This window comes from Grammomys surdaster, unplaced genomic scaffold (assembly GCF_004785775.1).
Source record: "Grammomys surdaster isolate TR1022 unplaced genomic scaffold, NIH_TR_1.0 126187, whole genome shotgun sequence".
Lineage (NCBI taxonomy): Eukaryota > Metazoa > Chordata > Mammalia > Rodentia > Muridae > Grammomys > Grammomys surdaster.
The window spans coordinates 5151103-5169822 of record NW_021620993.1 but is presented as its reverse complement, the minus strand read 5'-3'; the positions used below and the strand labels follow the sequence as shown (position 1 = coordinate 5169822).

At 39.9% G+C, this 18720-nt stretch overlaps 2 protein-coding genes across 8 annotated transcripts in view; both read left to right on the top strand.

Moving 5' to 3' along the window:
- Grk4 (G protein-coupled receptor kinase 4) overlaps positions 1–18720 on the top strand; it is a 99775-nt gene that overhangs the window by 32874 nt on the left and 48181 nt on the right. For 6 of the 7 annotated variants that reach the window (XM_028758025.1, XM_028758026.1, XM_028758024.1 and 3 more), the window contains 3 exons: positions 7732–7824; positions 9312–9375; positions 14355–14495. In XM_028758025.1, the coding sequence (XP_028613858.1) occupies positions 7732–7824; positions 9312–9375; positions 14355–14495 (298 nt within the window). The remainder of the gene's footprint in view (positions 1–7731; positions 7825–9311; positions 9376–14354; positions 14496–18720) is intronic. The other variant, XM_028758029.1, reaches the window with a different exon arrangement.
- LOC114612933 (60S ribosomal protein L19) lies at positions 16886–17532 on the top strand. The gene has a single exon (XM_028758032.1). It carries the CDS (start codon positions 16906–16908, stop codon positions 17494–17496), a length of 591 nt encoding a protein of 196 aa, XP_028613865.1. The 5' UTR covers positions 16886–16905; the 3' UTR covers positions 17497–17532.

Sequence of the window (18720 nt, the reverse complement as noted above, 5' to 3'; positions counted from 1 at the left end):
CCACTATCACCCCTAGTGAGCCATTAGGAAAATGTTTGCTTCCTGTTCCTGTGACTTTAAGTTCTTATTAGCCTAGAAGTTTTGGTACCAGAGTGGGGAGCGCATCTACCAGGAACAAACATTACATTGAACTGGAAGCTCAGACTTCTCCCTGGCCACTTTGGGCTCCTAATGCCATTAACCGACAGACTAAGAAAAGAATAACAGTGTTAGGAGGGGCTGATTGATCCTGTTATCATAGGGAAATTAGATTGCTTCTCCATAATGGAGGTAAGAAAGATTATGTCTGGAATTCAGGAGATCCTTTGGGGTGTCTCTTGGTGATACCAGGTCCTGTTATTACAGTCAGTGGGAAACTACAACCCAGTCCTGGCAGGATGACAAAGGGCACAGACCCTTCAGGAATGAAGGTATGGATCACGACAGCATTAGCCAAAACCAGCTGAGGTGCTTGCTGAGGGTGGAAGAAATACAGAATGGGTAGTAGAAGAAGGTACTTATAAATATCAGCTAATGTCATTGTGATCAGTTTTGAAATAAAGATTATAATTGTCATGAGTATTTCTGACATGTTTTGTTAAGATGTGTTTGTGCAGAAATTTGTGTGAGAATGGAGCCTGAAAATGAGGTGGGCTACAGTATCGTGCAATAGTCAACTTCAATCAGAATATCAGGCAACTTATACCCTGGGGGTTAAGAAGAATCACATTACTAAGATGTTCAACCACAAGAATAAGCTGCACCTGGAAAAACATTTTCCATAGAGATATAAACAAATAATAAAAGCCAGATGTAAGGAATAAAAAGCAAACTCACTCCTATCCACTATACCTGGAGGGGCTCAAAAGCACATTCCAAGAACAATGTTTTTGAAGAAACTGAGTTCACAAGACTCTTGGGTTTAAGTCTTGAAATACTAAAAGAATATCCCTCAAATAGACATTGCCACCTATACTAAAATTTATAATGTGTTTGCAATTGTACATAGGATGGTTATATCATATTAGGCATAATTATGACCTGGTTATTGCTTCCATATGGATATTAATCATGACATGAGATATTATTGTGTATCATGCTGACAAGGGATAGACTTGTGATGTCTATTCTTGGTAGTCAGCTTGTCTACAGCTGGAACTAACTAAAACCCAACCAAGTGACTGGGAACACCTTTAAGGAGTTTTTCTTAATTAAGTCATTTGAAATGAGAAGACTCATACCAAATACAGATTTTGTTGTTGTTGTTTTGTCTTTCAAGACAGGGTTTCTCTGTGTAGCTCTGGCTGTCCTGAAACTCACTCTGTAGACCAGGCTGGCATTGAACTCAGAAATCTGCCTGCCTCTGCCTCCCAAGTACTGGGATTAAAGGCGTGTGCCACCACTGCCTGGCCAATACAGATCTTTTGAGGTGAGAAGATCTGTCTTAAATCTGGGCAATACCTTCTGGCCTATGTATAAACCTGGAAGAAGGAAGCTCTTTATTTTTGCCTGTTTGATCTCACTCTCTCTCATAAGTGTATTTCTTCACATTAGAACCTATTTCTTTGGTATTCCAGTGTATGCTGAAGACCAGCTGAGACATCCAGCCTCCTAGACTGAACAACTACTGTATTCTTGATATTCCATTGGTAGACAGCCATTGTTGAACTAGCTAGACCACAAATTTATAAGCCATTCTAATATATCCCATATATTCATTCCATCAGTTCTATTTCTCTAGAGAAGTCTGGCTATACAGTAATGAAGGACAAGAGTAGGCTTTAGAGGTTATTAGGAGGCTGGGAAGCAATGGTAAATTCCACAGACTTTTGGGGTTTTAGGTGTGTCTGAATAATCAAACAAAGCTGAGAAATAAATAGTTTAATCGCCACTGTCACCTGAGTGGCTGAGAGACTGGATTTAGGGCTTAGGAATAATTGATATAGGTCCTGTAGCAAAGAGGAATGTGTTAAATGAAGAGAGACTATGGAAATTTCCATCTCTTCATCCCTGACATTCTTTAACTCAGTATGGTAGCTCTCCTCTTCCTTTACCATTGGAGACCTTTGTCATCTTCATTAGAACTGTGTTGGTAGAGGGAAGATACAGACACTAAACTGCATGCGTTGGAAAGTACTGTTACTCTAAAGAAGTCATACCCCAGTCCTAGAGACCAGCTATAAGTTGGGGGCAGAAATAAGAAAAGGATAGTCAGTTCAGAAGGATGGACTATTTTCAGTAGCTGTGGAAACAAATGTAAGAACTTTTGACTCCTGTTGGTATAGTCATGTGTCATGTAGGGCTTTCTGTTAGTGACAGACTACACATATGATGGTGAGCCCAAAGAGCTTTTTAAAGACTTTTCTTTTTTTTGTTGTTGTTGTTGTTTTTGTTTTTCGAGACAGGGTTTCTCTGTATAGTCCTGGCTGTCCTGGAACTCACTCTGTAGACCAGGCTGGCCTCGAACTCAGAAATCCACCTGCCTCTGCCTCCCAAGTGCTGGGATTAAAGGCGTGCGCCACCACAGCCCGGCTAAGACTTTTCTTATTACATTTTTTTTTTTTAAGCCCAAGAAAGTTTTCAAATCTCCTTATCTTATTTTGGCCTGTCTTGATGTTGTAAGCAGGATACAAGACCACTAAAGAGAGTTGAATTTCCTCATTTATTTATTCAGTCAATAAGCCATGATTTCTCTGTATGAGATCTTTGGATGTATCCCTCACACTGTAGACAGCCTTGTACCATTTGTAAGAGATGGAGAGTGGTTTTGTGGAATGTGGAACTGCACTGTAGTGGGGCCTGATTTGAAAAGTCAAGGTTCTTTGTGGATGGGTGGTGATGGGAACAGCAGGGATCAGGTAAGGGTTGGGAGTTGGAGACAGAGGGAAAGAGTACTGGGAAAGACAACTGGAATTTGAGGGGCAATTGTGGAAGTGATAACATAGTATAGTGGAAACTCCCTGGAATCCATGTGAGTGACTCTAGGGAAGTCTCCTAATAGTGGTGGATCCAGAGTAATGGGGGAACTGGCCATCTTCTATAACTAGGCAAGGCTCTTAGCACTGGGACTTGGACATAAACTCAGCCATAAAACTTTCGACCTACAATCTGTCCTGTCTGCAAGACATGTTGGGGCAATGGTGGCACAGAACTTGTGGGAATGGCCAGCCACTAGTCCAATTTATAGCCCATGCCACAAGAGGGAGCCCATACCTGACACTCTCTGGATGGCCAGGAACCAGAGGTGACATAGCCCAGAGATCCAGGATAGAACCAAACACTACTGGCAGAGGTGTAGGAGACAGTGAAATGACATTCTGCTATACTTATAGATTGGTGGTAGCCCAATTGTGATCAGAGAGGCATTATACAGCAATTGATGGGAACAGATGCAAAGACCCACAGTCAACATTGCAGAATAGGAGGAGGGACTGTAGGAGCCAGAAGGTTAGAGGACACGCCGAGAACATGGGCCACAGAATCAACTAAGCAGGGATCATAGGGACTCACAGAAACCAAAGTGACAAAAAGACCCTGTGTGGTCTGAGCTAGGTCTCACCTTATGATTGTACAGCTTAGTGTTCCTGTGAGACTTCCAATATGGGAATAGGGGCTAGCTCTGACTCTTGCTTGCATGGGTTCCCATGCATGGACATGGGTTCCCATGTCCAGCAGTGATGTAAGAGCTTGTGCCCAGTCTTACTGTAGCTTGTTAGGCCATGTTTGATAGATATCCCTGAGACACTTGCTCATCTTTCTCTTTTTTTGGGTAGGGTAGGGGTCAGAGGAAGAGTTGATCTCAGGAAGAGGTAAGTTTTGAAAGGGACTGAGAGGAGTGGAAGGAGGGGAAACTGCAGTCTGAATGTATGAGAGAAGAATAAAAGTTTAAAAAAAAAAAAAACAAGTCAAGGCTCCCCATCTACTCAGGGTGCCTCTTGAGGTATAGGCACTACATGCTAAGGAGATAAATGGCTTAGATGTTTATTTGCTTCAGTGAGAAACTTGGCTAGCAATCCTACATCCACAAATGAATGAATGGTTTCTGCTGCTGCTTTTCTAGCCAGGCATGACATTAGAATAGTTTTTTCTCTGTATAACAGTTTTTTTGAGACAGTCTTAATGTATAAACCTGGCTGGAATGAAACTCACTGTATAGACCAAGCTAGCCGTGAACCACAGAGATCCATCTGGTTCTGCCTACTGAGTGCTTGGATTAAAGGTGTATGTCACTATTCCCAGCAAGATTTTTAATTTTGTCATCTTTTGCTTGTTCTCACTCAATATTCATATTTCTGGTGTTCTAGTGAATTGAACTTCCTTTGAAAATATTTATGAACAAAGACAACAACAATAGACATGCTAATGTGGACAGAGGAAAGCCATAGGCTTCGACCCTATACTAAGAACTACAGCCAATTAAGGAGTGCTTAGAATGGGAGAAACAGTCTTCCCTATGGAAGAGTACACCAATAGCAAGTGGTCAGCTGTAAAAATATATGTACAAGTAACAGTGCATAGACTGAGCAGATTGTACTCATGTGTTTAATATATAAATATATTTATATATAAGCATAAATATGTATTTTTGAAAAACAGCAAGGAGGGCTCTATGAGAAGGTTTGTTTAGGGTGGGGGAAGAAAGGGAAAGGAGAAATGATGTAATTATAATCTCAAAAATGAAAGAAGTAATAAAAATATTTGCGTGTGTGTGTGTGCGTGTGTGTGCGTGTGTGTGTGTGTGTGTGTGTGTGTGTGTGTGTGTTTGCACATGTCTGGAGTAGTCTCCTCCTCTTTCTCCTTTTTTCATGTCCTTTCTTCTTTCTCCTTACTCCTTCCTTTTTCCTTCTTTCAATTTGTTTCCTCTCCTCCTATAGCTGAGGACCAAACCCAGGGCCTTTCACTTGCTAGGGAAGTATTCTACCATGGGATAAGTCCCTAATCCCTGCTTGAACTTCTTTTTAAAAAGTTGTTTGTTCTGTTTGGTTCCTTCTCTAGTTTGGCAGACAAACAGACATGGTCTTGTATCTCTGTTCACTATGGTCCTTGGACATTGTGGTTAAGCATAAAAAACTTTTCCTTTTGCTTGATTTTAGAGACATAAGGAGGGGCCTGGACTTATTGTCTTTTAAATTCCTCTACTTAGGTTGAGTCATGAACTCTTCTTGTCGTACATGTACAAAGAGACACGCAGTAGTAGTGACAAGTGCAAATTAGATACTTTGCAGATATTATCCCATATATCCCTTCTGGGCATGATTTACCGAATGAGAAATTGGATAACCGTAGAAGTTAGATAACTTAACCTCAGGCCCCAAACTTCTGACTGGCTAAGGCAGGACTTGCCCAAGTAGGTGTCCTGGCAATCTTGACCTCTCTGCTGCCCTTGTGACTCTCCTGCTTCATCTTACATTTAGGAGTCATGTTGGGGACAGATCAGCTGACAACCTCACAAGGACATATTCCCCAAGGGTGCACATCAAGTGGTTTGTGCAGTATTTTGCAAAGATTCCAGTCATGAGATAGGTGACATCTGAGGATAACTTCCTAGAGATGGGACAGTCCTCCCTGCCTCATTGGAAAGCAAGGGCTGATCTAGAGAGCTTCCCGAGGAGTATTCAGACTGAAAGTGTGAGGACACTGTTTATATCCCTTCCTCATTCTGAAAATGACTAAGGCTGAAAAGCTTTTGTTTTGTGGATTATAGCTTTCAGTAAATAAGACACAGATATTCCAAAAAAAATTTTTTTGAGTCAATGTTTCTCTGTGTAGCTCTGGCTATCCTGGAACTCACTCTGTAGACTAGACTGGACTTAAAACTCACAGAGATTCACCTTCTGCTTCCTGAGTGTTGGAATTAAAGGTGTATATCACCATTGTGCAGTCATTCAGCACTATTTTTGAGAAAAATAACAATATTGTATCTCCTATGTTTGGGAACCCTCCTCTCTTCTCATAAAGGAAGTTTCAAAAAAGCATACCAGGTCTTAGTGCTAGATACGTATTGACAAGTATACATTCCTGTGAAGGCTTCAGTACCCATTGGGGTCTTCATTATCAAGGATATGTGAATTACATTATTTAAAAAAATAGAATAAAGTAAAACAGAAATCCTGAGACTGGCTAATATTCTCAAACTCAGTAGAAATAGTGGGAGAATTTCTAAAGCCTTTTCAGTTCCTACTACCAATTCCACAATGATACCACAGTATTTTTCCATTTGGACTTTGTCTATGCTTGAGTACTTCCTAGTTTGTGATATCTGAGTAAGTTTTATAATGCTCCAAACCATGCCTCCCCCTCAGAAGGCTTCAGATCTGTCTACCTACAAAGTTAGTAATTTGTACAGCTCATGACTTGCCCTCTGTCCGCCCCATTCTCTTACAAGTAATGTACCTGCCCTTGTTCCATTTTTGTGGTATCAGGGATTGAACCCAGAGTGTCACACATTTTGTAAGCACTTTATTACTGAACCATATCTCCAGTCCCCCAAGTAAGAATTTTATTACTCCTGTAATAGAATTATAAATAAGATCCAAGGGACAGGGTAAGTTTCATACAGTTTCTCCAAGAACTATGTAATATAGAGAGATTGCTCTGTTGGTAAGACATTTTGCTGTTAAAGCAAGAGGACCTGAGTTCAGCTTTCCTATACTCATAAAAAAGCCCAATATGACTACTTGTGCCTATAACCCCAGCATCAAGGATGGGGTGAGGGGGGATGAAGACAAGGGTATTTCAGGAGTTTGAGTCAATATATTACATACACATGCACACATTGTACACACATGATACATACACACAGACACACAGATGTATAACATCAAATTATTAGGTGTACATTTAAAAAAAGATTGTGTAACATACATTATTTCCTACCATAGGACTATTATTATACATTTAAACACTTTAGTTTTGCTGGTAAAGGCTGACTTTTTCATGAAATGCACACTTGTGCACACACCTCAAATGTCTTTTAAACTATTATCTTCCTATTCCTATAGTCTCTCTCTCTCTCTCTCTCTCTCTCTCTCTCTCTCTCTCTCTCTCTTTCTCTCTGTCTGTGTGTGAGTAGATGTTGGAATCTGTGTGTGTATGTACATGTGGATACCAAAGGTCAAAATTGTTTTCTTCAGTTGTGCTCCATCTAATTTTTTTGATACAGAGTCTCTCCTTGAATATGGACCTGGCTGTTTTGGCTAGACTGGCTGGCCAGCAAACCCCTCAGTATCTTTTAGTCTTCACTCCCCTACCCACACTCCTAAGCTAAGGCTACAATATCAAGCTTTTGAGAGAGTTTCTCATGTAGCCTACACTAACCATGATCTCACTATGTCAAAGATGTTCATGAATTCCTGATCCACTTGTCTCTACCTCCAGAGTATTGAGAGTACAGGTATACACAATCAAGCTTGGCTTTTTACCTGGGTTCTGAGGATCCAAACTTAGGTCCTCATGTCTAAAAAGAAGGCACTCTACTAACCAAATAATTTTCCTAGCCTCATTAATGAGTTATTATTTATTTTATGTCTGTATGCATAAAAAACTGACTTTTAGAGAGTAAAGGGACTCCATTTCTTTAAAAAAATTTTATATGTTCGCTTATAATATTGGAATCTATGCACTTCTATAATAGCAAATTCTGTATACTGAATTGTGTATAAGGGTCAACGTTCTCACTGAATGTTTCTTAACTATGACTCAGCTGTCATATTCTTACATGATAGATATATAATTGTGTAAAATCTTTTCTAGAGTTGTCTATAAGTATTTGAGTGAAACACCATTTGAAGAATACCAAGAGAGTGCCTACTATAATCGATTTTTACAATGGAAATGGCTAGAAAGGTAGGTTTTAATTTAATAGTAACTAAAAGTAGTAACTTTTCACAATGCATACTCTTTGATGTTAACTTTTCTACCTATTACTATACTACTGGAAATCTTGATTGTACATATTATTTTACATAGAAATCTTCAATAGGTAGAATATTATATAATTTCTTCTGATTCAGTAGACCCCATTCTTTTTCTTTAAAATGGTAGTTAACACTCATGATACATGGTTAGGAAATAACACGTTTTGGTCTTATAGGAATACAATGGAGTGGTTGAAACTTCACAGTCTAAGCCTGTGTTCAAATTCTTATTAGCTGTATGGCATTAGGGAAGTGACTTAACCACTATGAGCCATAGACCCTTTTTCCGTACAGAGATGCTTACACTCCTGCCTTAGGGTTTCTATTGCTGCAAAGAGACACCATGACCATGGTGACTCTTATAAAGGAAAACATTTAATTGGGGTTAGTTTACAGTTCAGAGATTTAGTCCATTATTGTCCTGGTGGCATACAGGCAGACATGGTGCTGGAGAGATAGCTGAGAGTTCTACATTCATATCAGCAGGCAGCAGGAAGACAGAATGAAGCTGAGCCTGCCTTGGGCTTCTGAAAACCCAAAGCCCATGCTCAGTGAGACATTTTCTCCAGCAAAACCACACCTACTCCAGCAAAGTCATACCTCTCAATAATGCCACTCCCCTGTGAGCCTGTTGGGGCCATTTTTATTCAAACAACCACAAACTCTACACTGTTTGACTCTTGCTGGGAGATGCATGTACAATGCTTAGTCCAGGGTTTGGTGCACAAAAGAAGTGCCATAAAAATGCTATCAGTATAACTGTGATTACTATTTCTAAAATGATTATTATTATAAATTACCACTAATAATTGACATCTGACTCCTCACCCCCAATTTTGAGATGAGGTTTCATTATATAGTCTGGTTGGTCTCGAACTTGCTGTGTAGACTAGGCTGACCTTAAACAGATCTACTTGCCTTTGCATCCTGAATACTGGAATTAAAGGTGTGTGCCACCCTGCCTCCCCCCCTTACACACGCACGCTTCTTTTTGAGAGGTTACATTTTGAGGTACTTTACATAAAGAAAAGTATAATATGTTCATATAGTTTTCTTCAGTGCCTTTTGACAGGTTAGAAAGTATGCCAAAGATTTTTCCTTGAAAAAAAAAATTGTTCCATGAACTGTAAACATATATATTTCCTAGAATCTGCTGTTTGCATACTTATCTTAAATTACAGAGGATAATTGAGCTGTTCTGTATTTGTATCAGTGTCTTTAATAAATTTTACATGTGCTTGTTTCTCTGAATGAAAAAATGAGAGCTATGAGTCCTGAGCATAGACACCTTCATCTCAGGCACTCTGTTTTAGGTAATATGGGCACAGACAGAGTTAATACCAGCTCTAGGTAGGCTTTTCTATTTTATAATAACAGTGCAATATGACATCTATAACTTTTTTTTTAATTGGCTAGGTGTCCAGTGACAAAGAGCACATTCAGACAATATAGAGTTCTAGGAAAAGGCGGATTTGGAGAGGTGAGTAACCTGTGCCAGTTACGGCAGTAATTCTGTTAGAGAGATAGCTGGCTATCCATACATGTGAGTTCAGGTAATGTGCCTCCTTTGCCAATACACTTATCTCCTTATTGTGTATCTTGAAAATAGTTTCAGGCAATTTGAAATCCAGGTGGATCTTTGAACAAAATGTAGTTTGCTTTAAGCTTTAAAACAACAGCATAAGCTGGGCAGTGGTGGTGCACGCCTTTAATCCCAGCACTTGGGAGGCAGAGGCAGGCGGATTTCTGAGTTCAAGGCTAGCTCAGTCTACAGAGTGAGTTCCAGGACAGCCAGGGCTATACAGAGAAATCCTGTCTCGAAAAACAACAACAACAAAAAAACCCCACATCAACAACATAACAAACTTCTTATCTTTGTGACTTATTCACCTTACCCTTTCCATTCTGACAGAAGCTATTTTTTCATGGTTGATGTTCAAGTCAGGCAGTTTGTCTAGATTGAAAAATTTGTGAAATTTCTGTTATTTAGGAGTAGCTCTGAAGTTTAAGTTGTATAGAGTTCTACTTATTTTTAAAGAGATGAAGTCTCACTAGCTTTTCCAAGTTAGGTTCTGGGCTCAAGAACTCCTAGTGCCTCAGCAAGCTGGGACTACAAATAAATACATACCATTGTATTTAACCAGATGACATTGTCAAATATGTTTATTTAACTTGGCTGTGTTTTGACATTGTCTTAGTTTGCTTTCTAGTGCTGTGATAAAACACTCTGACCAAAAGGACCTCATGGAGGAAAGGGTTTGTTATACTTTGAAGTTTCCAACTATCATCAAGGATGGCCACAGCATGAATTCAAGCAGGAATTTGAAGCAGCTCCATGGATGCTTCCTTCCTCTGGGTCATGCTAAACCAGCTTTCTTATACAACCCAGGCTCACCTGGCCAGGGTGGCTGGACCCTCCTCTATAATTAAGATAGCCCACACACATGCCTCAGGGCAATCTGATGGAGACTATTCTTCAATTGAAATTTCCTATTCTAAGCTCTAGGTTGTGTCAAATTGATGATTTAAAACTAATCAATATCTGTCTAGGAAGTTGTCTATTTCATCCAGGATTTCCAGTTTTGTTGAGTATAGGCCTTTGTAGTAGGATCTGATGATTTTTTGAATTTCTTCAGTTTCTGTTGTTATGTCTCCCTTTTCAGTTCTGATTTTATTAATTTGGATACTGTCTCTGTGCCCTCTGGTTAATCTGGCTAATGGTTTATCAATCTTGTTGATTTTCTCAAAGAACCAGCTCCTGGTTTTGTTGATATTTTGTATTGTTCTTTCTGTTTCTATTTGGTTGATTTCAGCCCTGAGTTTGATTATTTCCTGCCTTCTACTCCTCTTGGGTGTATTTGCTTCTTTTTGTTCTAGAGCTTTTAGTTGTACAGTCAAGTTGTTAGTGTGTGCTCTCTCCAGTTTCTTTTTGTAGGCACTTAGAGCTATGAGTTTTCCTCTTAGCACTGCCTTCATGGAGTCCCACAAGTTTTGGTATGATGTGTCCTCATTTTCATTTAATTCTAAAAAGTCTTTAATTTCTTTATTTCTTCCTTGACCAAGTCATCATTGAGTAGAGTGTTGTTCAGTTTCCATGTGCATGTGGGTTTTCCATTGGTTTTGTCATTATTAAAGACCAGCCTTAGTCTGTGGTGATCTGATAAGATGCAAGGGATTATTTCAATCTTTTTGTATCTGTAGAGGCCTGTTTTGTGACCAATTATATGGTCTATTTTAGAGAAGGTACCATGAAGTGCTGAGAAAAAGGTATATTCTTTTGTTTTAGGATGAAATGTTCTATAGATGTCTGTTAAGTCCATTTGGTTCATAACTTCTGTTAATTTCAAAGTGTCTCGGTTTAGTTTCTGTTTCCATGATCTGTCCATTGCTGAGAGTGGGGTGTTGAAATCCCCCACTATTATTGTGTGAGGTGTAATGTGTGTTTTGAGCTTTAGTAAAGTTTCTTTTATGCATGTAGGTGCCTTTGCATTTGGAGCATAGATGTTCAGAATTGAGAGTTCTCCTTGGTAGATTTTTCCTTTGATGAGTATGAAGTGTCCTTCCTTATCTTTTTTGATAAGGAAGGTGAAGGCCATTGGAGCTGAAAGGGTTTGTGGCCCCATGAGGAGAGCAACAATACCAACCAACCACAGCTCCCAGGGTCTAAACCACCAGCCTGGGAACACTTAGGGAGGGATCCAGGGCTTCAGCTGATTACGTAAGAGTGGAAGGCCCTGCTGGGCATAGGTGGAAGAAGAGATCCTTGACCTCATGAAGGCTGGATGCCCCAGGGGGTGGGAATTTGAGGGTGGGGAGGTGGGAGTGGGGGGGTAGGTAGGGGTTACATCCGAAGAGAAGAAGGAGGAGGGGTGAGGGGATAGGGTGTTCCTGGGTGGGTGGGGGATGGGGTAAGGGGACAACATATGAAATGTAAATAAAACATCCAAAAAAAATTTAATAAACCATGTTATAAACAAAAAAAATAAAATAAAACTAATCAGTATAGATATAGATGTACCTTATACCTGCATTAAAAGGTGTTCAGGGCCTCTTGTGATGATGTATGCCTCCTGTAATTGGGAAACTGAGTTACGAAAATAGAAAGTTCTAGACTAGCCTGGATTACATAGTAAGTACCCTGTCTGAGAAAAAAGAAGTGTTCAGATCTAGGGATATAGAACATAGTACAGTCCTTGCCTCATATATTCAAGGCCTTGAGTATGATCCCAACACCTTTAAAGTATTTTTAAAATGTATGAGTTTAGAAAAATCCTAGGGAAATGTCACAGATTTGTATGTTTTAAATACAATGATTATTTTGGATAGAGATCATTTGTAGCAGCTAGATAGAGAATAGCACACAGTTCTATTGTGATAAATTAAAGAGATGTTAATTGTTTCATTAATTATCTGGAGTGATCATGTTCAATCTATGGATTTCTGAGTCCACATGAGACAGGCATGCATGCCATTAAGAATTAACACTTTTTAAAAACAGAGCCAGGTTACACTGCCCAGATGTGAATGAAATCATACATGCTCTTGAATTCTAATTTAAAATAAAAGCAGAATCTACCAGCATTGTCTCAAAATTAGGAAACCAGCTTCAGAGTTACTGTGCTCAAGTGAGCTCTGTTAGCCATTTACATATTGAGGTGAAGGAAGTGGGCCAGAACTGTCATCACTTCCTGTTGGATGTGTACCCCTTACACAGCTGGAGGCTTGCACAACTTATAGATTTGTGTTTGGCTAATTCACCCAACACTGTTTTAAGCCCTTCATGGGATGGTCTATAAGGAACCTCTGTGGAATGTGTCCTAGACCAGAGACTTTCCTCTCCGCTCATGCTGTTGTTGTTGAGCTCCATGTACAAAGCTTTAGATTTTGTCAAGGAACAGAGGAAAAGTTTTAGGGAGTTGGGACTTTTGTTTAAAAGAAATGAAATTCTAATTATAACCACATATATGATTTAAGATATGTTCAGTAGGATCACATGAACAATTTAATCATTGTGAAAGATGATATAGATTATATTTGGATATATTTACTTGGGCTTTCAAACAAAAGATTAGATGAATGAATTAGCTGTGGTAGCTCTTTGTAGACCTTTTGTGGGTATTTTAGGCTCTAAGGCAAGGCTGGAAAACCAGGTGTGGTCTGTTTCTACTCTTGAGTATCTGTTAGAGGGAGCCTGTTGAGTTTTGGTCTTATTGTCTATTGTAATGCTAAGTGTGGGCTCCCAAGACCTGGAGTCTGCATGTAGACCTGTGACCCTGCCCTCAAGTTATTTCTGATTGGTAAATAAATATACCAACAGCCAATGGCTGGAAGAAGAGACATAGGTGGGGTTTAGGTTTCCCAGGCTTGAAGAGGAGAAGGTGAAAGAAGGAGAAGCTGCCATGGGTTAGGTAAGCCATAAAAATGCGGCCCTGAGGGCTGGCCAATTGGAGTTAAGAACACCCCAGTTGAAACATAATAAGTAACAATAAATAATTTGGGGTTACCCATAGGAAAGCTGATTCTAATAGCTTAGAAGACAGATATCAGCCCAGCTCTTGTGCTGATTAAGGTTTATTTGTAAATATAAAGGTTGTGTGTGTCTTTTATCTGGGGACTAGATGGTCTAAAGTAGAGTAGAGACCCCAGGTCTGGATTAAATAATTTATACTACAGGAGCCTTACTGAGTAAGTGCAAGGTTAGTTATAGTTCCTTGTCAGCCTCAATTCCTAGCATTAGCACCTACTTGTCCCAGTGAGCTTGGAAGGTAGGTAATTTACTTATTTTGCCAACAGTAATTCCTTTGCTTGTGCTTTAAGTGCTGTCAAGTCAATGTACAGTTTCCTAAGGGAAGCATGGTGGAAAGCGTTTGGGTGTATGACTGGTTCCAGAGTTAGCACAGTGTTGTGAGAAGAACATGTACTTAACAGCTGTGCAAGCCCAAGGTCAAGTCCTGCTTGCCATTTCCAGATGTGTGATCTTGGGTTACCATCTTGACCTCATCTTTGGCAGGAGAGTGTTGGGCCCTGCTTTAGCTTCCTAAGTATATGGACCTGTTATACCCAGCCTTGTTAAGAAAAAAAACAAAACCAAAAACCAAACCAAGCCACACCCAGAGTTATTCAAATTTTATATTCTAAAGTGTTGTTTTTATAAGAATCTAGAGACATATCAGGACATACGTAAATAGACTCAGCATGATCACAAAGAAAAACAAGTCTCCTTTGCATTTTGATAAAGCACAGTTTCATTCACTTCATTCCCAACAGCTACTAGTGACAAGAAACTGGGAGTCCAAAGAAGATCCAGCTGGAAACTTCTAGTTATCAGTACCCAGATGGCCTTGGCTTATCACATGCAGTATCTAGCCTTTACCAGGGAAGATTATCATAGGGAAAAAATTTTATTCACATGCCCTAAAAATGTCAGTTATATATAAATCTTTCCCCCCTTCAAACTAGGTTTGTGCCTGTCAAGTACGAGCTACAGGAAAAATGTATGCCTGCAAAAAACTAGAAAAAAAAAGAATAAAGAAGAGGAGAGGTGAAACCATGGCTCTGAATGAAAAAAGAATCTTAGAAAAATTGCATAGTAGATTTGTAGTAAGTATCTTATTTTAGTCATGGTATGTACTTTTTTTTATTGCTGTGATAAAAAGCATATGTAAAGCAACTTAAGTAGGGAAGGTTTATATTAGCTCACAGTATGAGAAAGAATACAGACGATTATGTCAGACAAGACACGACAACCAATATAACATGGTGGGTCAGTTTGCATCTGAAGTCAGGAAACAGAGATACGACTGTTGATGTCAGCTTGTTTCCTCTTTTTATTAAATATGAGACCACAGGCTGTGGGGTGGCACCTCTATGGTTCAGCGATGGTCTTCCCTGTTCAGTTAAACCTTTCTGGAAACACCCTCCCAGACACAGAGGTTTGTCTCCTAGGTGATTGTAAATTCTGACAAGATGAAAAAGCTTAACCATCACAGTCTTTCCCTGTATATTGTTTGAGTCACAGCATTTTGGCCAGTAGTTCTGTTACAAACTCTGATTCAAGTCATGGACTTAGGGGGTATTTTTCTTCATTGAGTTTTTGTGGAGTTTTGCTGTCCCCTATTGGAAATCATTTCATTTTGTAACGATGTCCTTTTATAGTTAGTCTTGGTAGGATACGGCAGTGCTGATCCTGCTGTTGATTTGTGACTTGTTAGCAGTTTTATGCTATTTACCATACCATGCTGTGGAGTCTTCTTCATACCTTGATGATTCCTGATGAGTGTTTTTTCTTCCCCTGGGATAGCCAAGCTCAAATCAGCTGGCTCCTGTTGATAAGTGCTGGCCCGTCAGCATGATCACTTTGTACTTACAGATTCTTTCTCTAGTCCTTCTAAACTGGGCCTCCTCTCTTCTCTGGTCTCAGTCACTTTCCTATCCTTTGATTTTTTTTTCTTTTTTTCTTTTTTTTTTCTGCTCCTGAAGTGTTTGCCACTGGACCCATTCTCCACTTGCAGGATCCTTCACATTGCAGATAAGAACTGAAGATGGAGTGGGCTGGTGTAACTCAGGAGTGATCCCAGGCTGTAGGCTGTGTTGTATAGTGTAGCTTTCCCACTCCTACTTAAGTGCTCATTGGAGTGTCTTTGAAGTATGAAGACTGGTTAAGACAGAGGATCAATAATGGTTATACAATGACTTTTAGAGTTAAAATTTATTTCCTTGAAGTCACTTATTTCTTGGTATCAAGGTTAGCTGCTTTGTAGAGACAGATAGTCTAAACAAGCACCTCTTCATAGCCAGCATCTGTATTTAGTAGCATGAGTCTGTGTGTTTGCTATGACAGTTTCACACGGAGTGAAGTGACACTCATCTTAGAGCTGTTTAAACATTTTGTATTACCTTGAAGCATAGAAACCTCAAATTTAGCTCTATGAGAGGGACATAAGTAGTTATAGCTTATGATACAACATAATTTTGTTTCTGTATTTTTGGCTTCTTTCAAAAAACCTGGACTTATTTCATTTTATCTGTCATTCTGTTTTTTCCTGTTTATAATGAATCATTGGCAGGTTCTGATCTACCCTTAAGTCCTAGTCCTTCCTACTGCCACCTCATCTATGCAACAGAACCCTCTCCAGAGTTCCTACCACGGTTTTCTCCACAAAACAATAATCTATGTAGTTAAATTGGTCTACACTTTCCTACTCAAGTTGTTCTCTGATCATCTTTACACTGAGAGAAATTGGAGTCTCTTCTGGCCTCTCAGGCACTGAGCCACTAGGCTCCTGCATCCTCCACCACCCTGCTTCCTGAGATGTCTCATTAGGCCCTCTGTCTGGAATATGGCCACCACTTCTGTTCAACTTTGAATATCACTCTCTTTTACTTCTGCATTAGTCACTCTGTCCATCAGAGTGATATTTACAGGATAGAAAATCAGACCCTATTGGTGTCTTGTTCCCTACTGGGTACTGGTACTTAGATTAAAGACTGGCATGATTAATGGGTATCAAGATTATTTTAATATGCATTAAATGTATATGGGATTGATACTCATTTACAGGAGGGAAGAGAGTAAGGGCTTTTGTTTCTTAAAGCATGAATAAGAAATGCCATGCAGTTTAACTCTGGTCCAACTTATGTCAACTGATGATGAAAGTAGACAGCAGGGGTATTGTGGATGCTTTATCCCACCCTCCTCATTCTCAACCCTCTGCAAAGAAACGCTTTAATTGAAATCCAGGTCCCATTCATGATTAAGAGTTCTAAGAAGGGCTGGAGAGATGGCTCAGTGGTTAAGAGCACTGACTGCTCTTCCAGAGGTCCTGAGTTCAAATCCCAGCAACCACATGGTGGCTCACAACCACCCATAATGAGATTCGATGCCCTCTTCTGGTGTATCTGAAGATAGCTACAGTGTACTCATAAATAAAATAAATAAATCTTAAAAAAAAAAAAAGATTTATAAAAAAAAAAAAAAAAAACAACTCCTTTCGCTGCTGCGTCCGCAGCCATGAGTATGCTCAGGCTACAGAAGAGGCTTGCCTCTAGTGTCCTCCGCTGTGGTAAAAAGAAGGTCTGGTTGGACCCCAATGAGACCAATGAAATCGCCAATGCCAACTCCCGTCAGCAGATCAGGAAGCTGATCAAAGATGGGCTGATCATCCGGAAGCCCGTGACTGTCCATTCCCGGGCTCGCTGCCGGAAGAACACTTTGGCCCGCCGAAAGGGCAGGCACATGGGCATAGGGAAGAGGAAGGGTACAGCCAACGCTCGGATGCCCGAGAAGGTCACTTGGATGAGAAGAATGAGGATTCTACGCCGGCTCCTCAGGAGATACCGGGAATCTAAGAAGATTGACCGCCATATGTATCACAGCCTGTACCTGAAGGTCAAAGGCAATGTATTCAAAAACAAGCGGATTCTCATGGAACATATCCACAAACTGAAGGCAGATAAGGCCCGCAAGAAGCTACTGGCTGACCAGGCTGAGGCTCGCAGGTCTAAGACCAAGGAAGCACGGAAGCGCAGGGAGGAGCGCCTGCAGGCCAAGAAGGAGGAGATCATCAAGACTCTGTCCAAGGAGGAAGAGACCAAGAAATAAGCTTCCCTCAGTCTGTACATAGTGGTGGCCTGGCTGTGGCCTCCCGTGGATCAGTCATTAAAATAAAACAAGCCTTGTCCATTGCCTTCTTTTAGCAAAAAAAAAAAAAAAAAAAAAGAGTTCTAAGAAAGCTGGAAAGATAGCTCAGACATTAAAGGCCAAGCTTAACAACCAAAATGTTAGGAGCTCTAAGCAAGCTAGCTTTACTTTCTAGCACATATAATACACCATATAGAGCAGTTGGACCGCTGCCCCATGACTAGTACACACACACTTACTATCTCTGCTTAACATTTGATCGAAAATTCTAACCAGTGCAACAAAATCAAGGAAAGGAGTTAGGGTTACATTAGGATTAGGATTGAAGCTAGAGAAAGAAGTAAAGGAGCAAAAGATTCTTTTTATTACTGAACAGTATAACTGCATGTTGAGACAATCCTAGACTTCCTAGTAACTAACCTAGGGTTTAACTAATGATCAGAAGTGAGTCAGCCACAAGTAGTTAGGAAGTGTGTGTCTGTCTGTGCTTGTGAGTACACACCAAGTTCATGTCTATGTGTGTGCTTCCAGAGACGTTGCATATCTTACTTTAGTACCCTTCATTCTTCCAGCTGGGCTACCTGGCTAGCAAGCCTGATCCATCCTCACTTCTCCCCTCCACCCTGAGACTGGGATCACAGGTATTCATGGCCATGCTCAGCATTGTTTTTTTCTTTTTAAACTTAGGATCAAAACTTAGGTCCTGGTGCCAATGCAGCAAGCACTGTTATCCAGCAAACCATGTCCCTAGTCTGGAAAGCATATTGATAACATTTATAATAACATCAAGAACCATCACAGTTTAGGCAAAAGTTTTACAAAATATGCAAGACTTCTATACAGTGAGGTGCTATTATAAGAAATTAAAGAATACCTAACAGAGGGGAACATTTTCCCAGACTGGATGGTTCAGTCTTATGAAGATACTGGCTCTTCTCAGTTGATTTAGAGATTAAATGAGTAAGGTATAATCATGATCAAATCCCAGCAGGATGGGTTCCTGTGTGCATATGTACAAACAAGACAACAGAAAGGTGAGTAAATCTTTTCAGGGTTTGGGAATTTAGCTCTGTGGTAGAGTACCTGCTTGACAGATATAAAGCACTAAGTCCAACTAATAGGATGAGGAGAAAGAGATGGAGGAGTATTTTTTTTTTTTTTTTTTTTTTTTTTTTTTTTTTTTTT

Bases quoted from the DNA above. Each gene is read 5' to 3' on its own strand.
- LOC114612933 (XM_028758032.1), top strand. From the start codon at position 16,906: ATGAGTATGCTCAGGCTACAGAAGAGGCTTGCCTCTAGTGTCCTCCGC.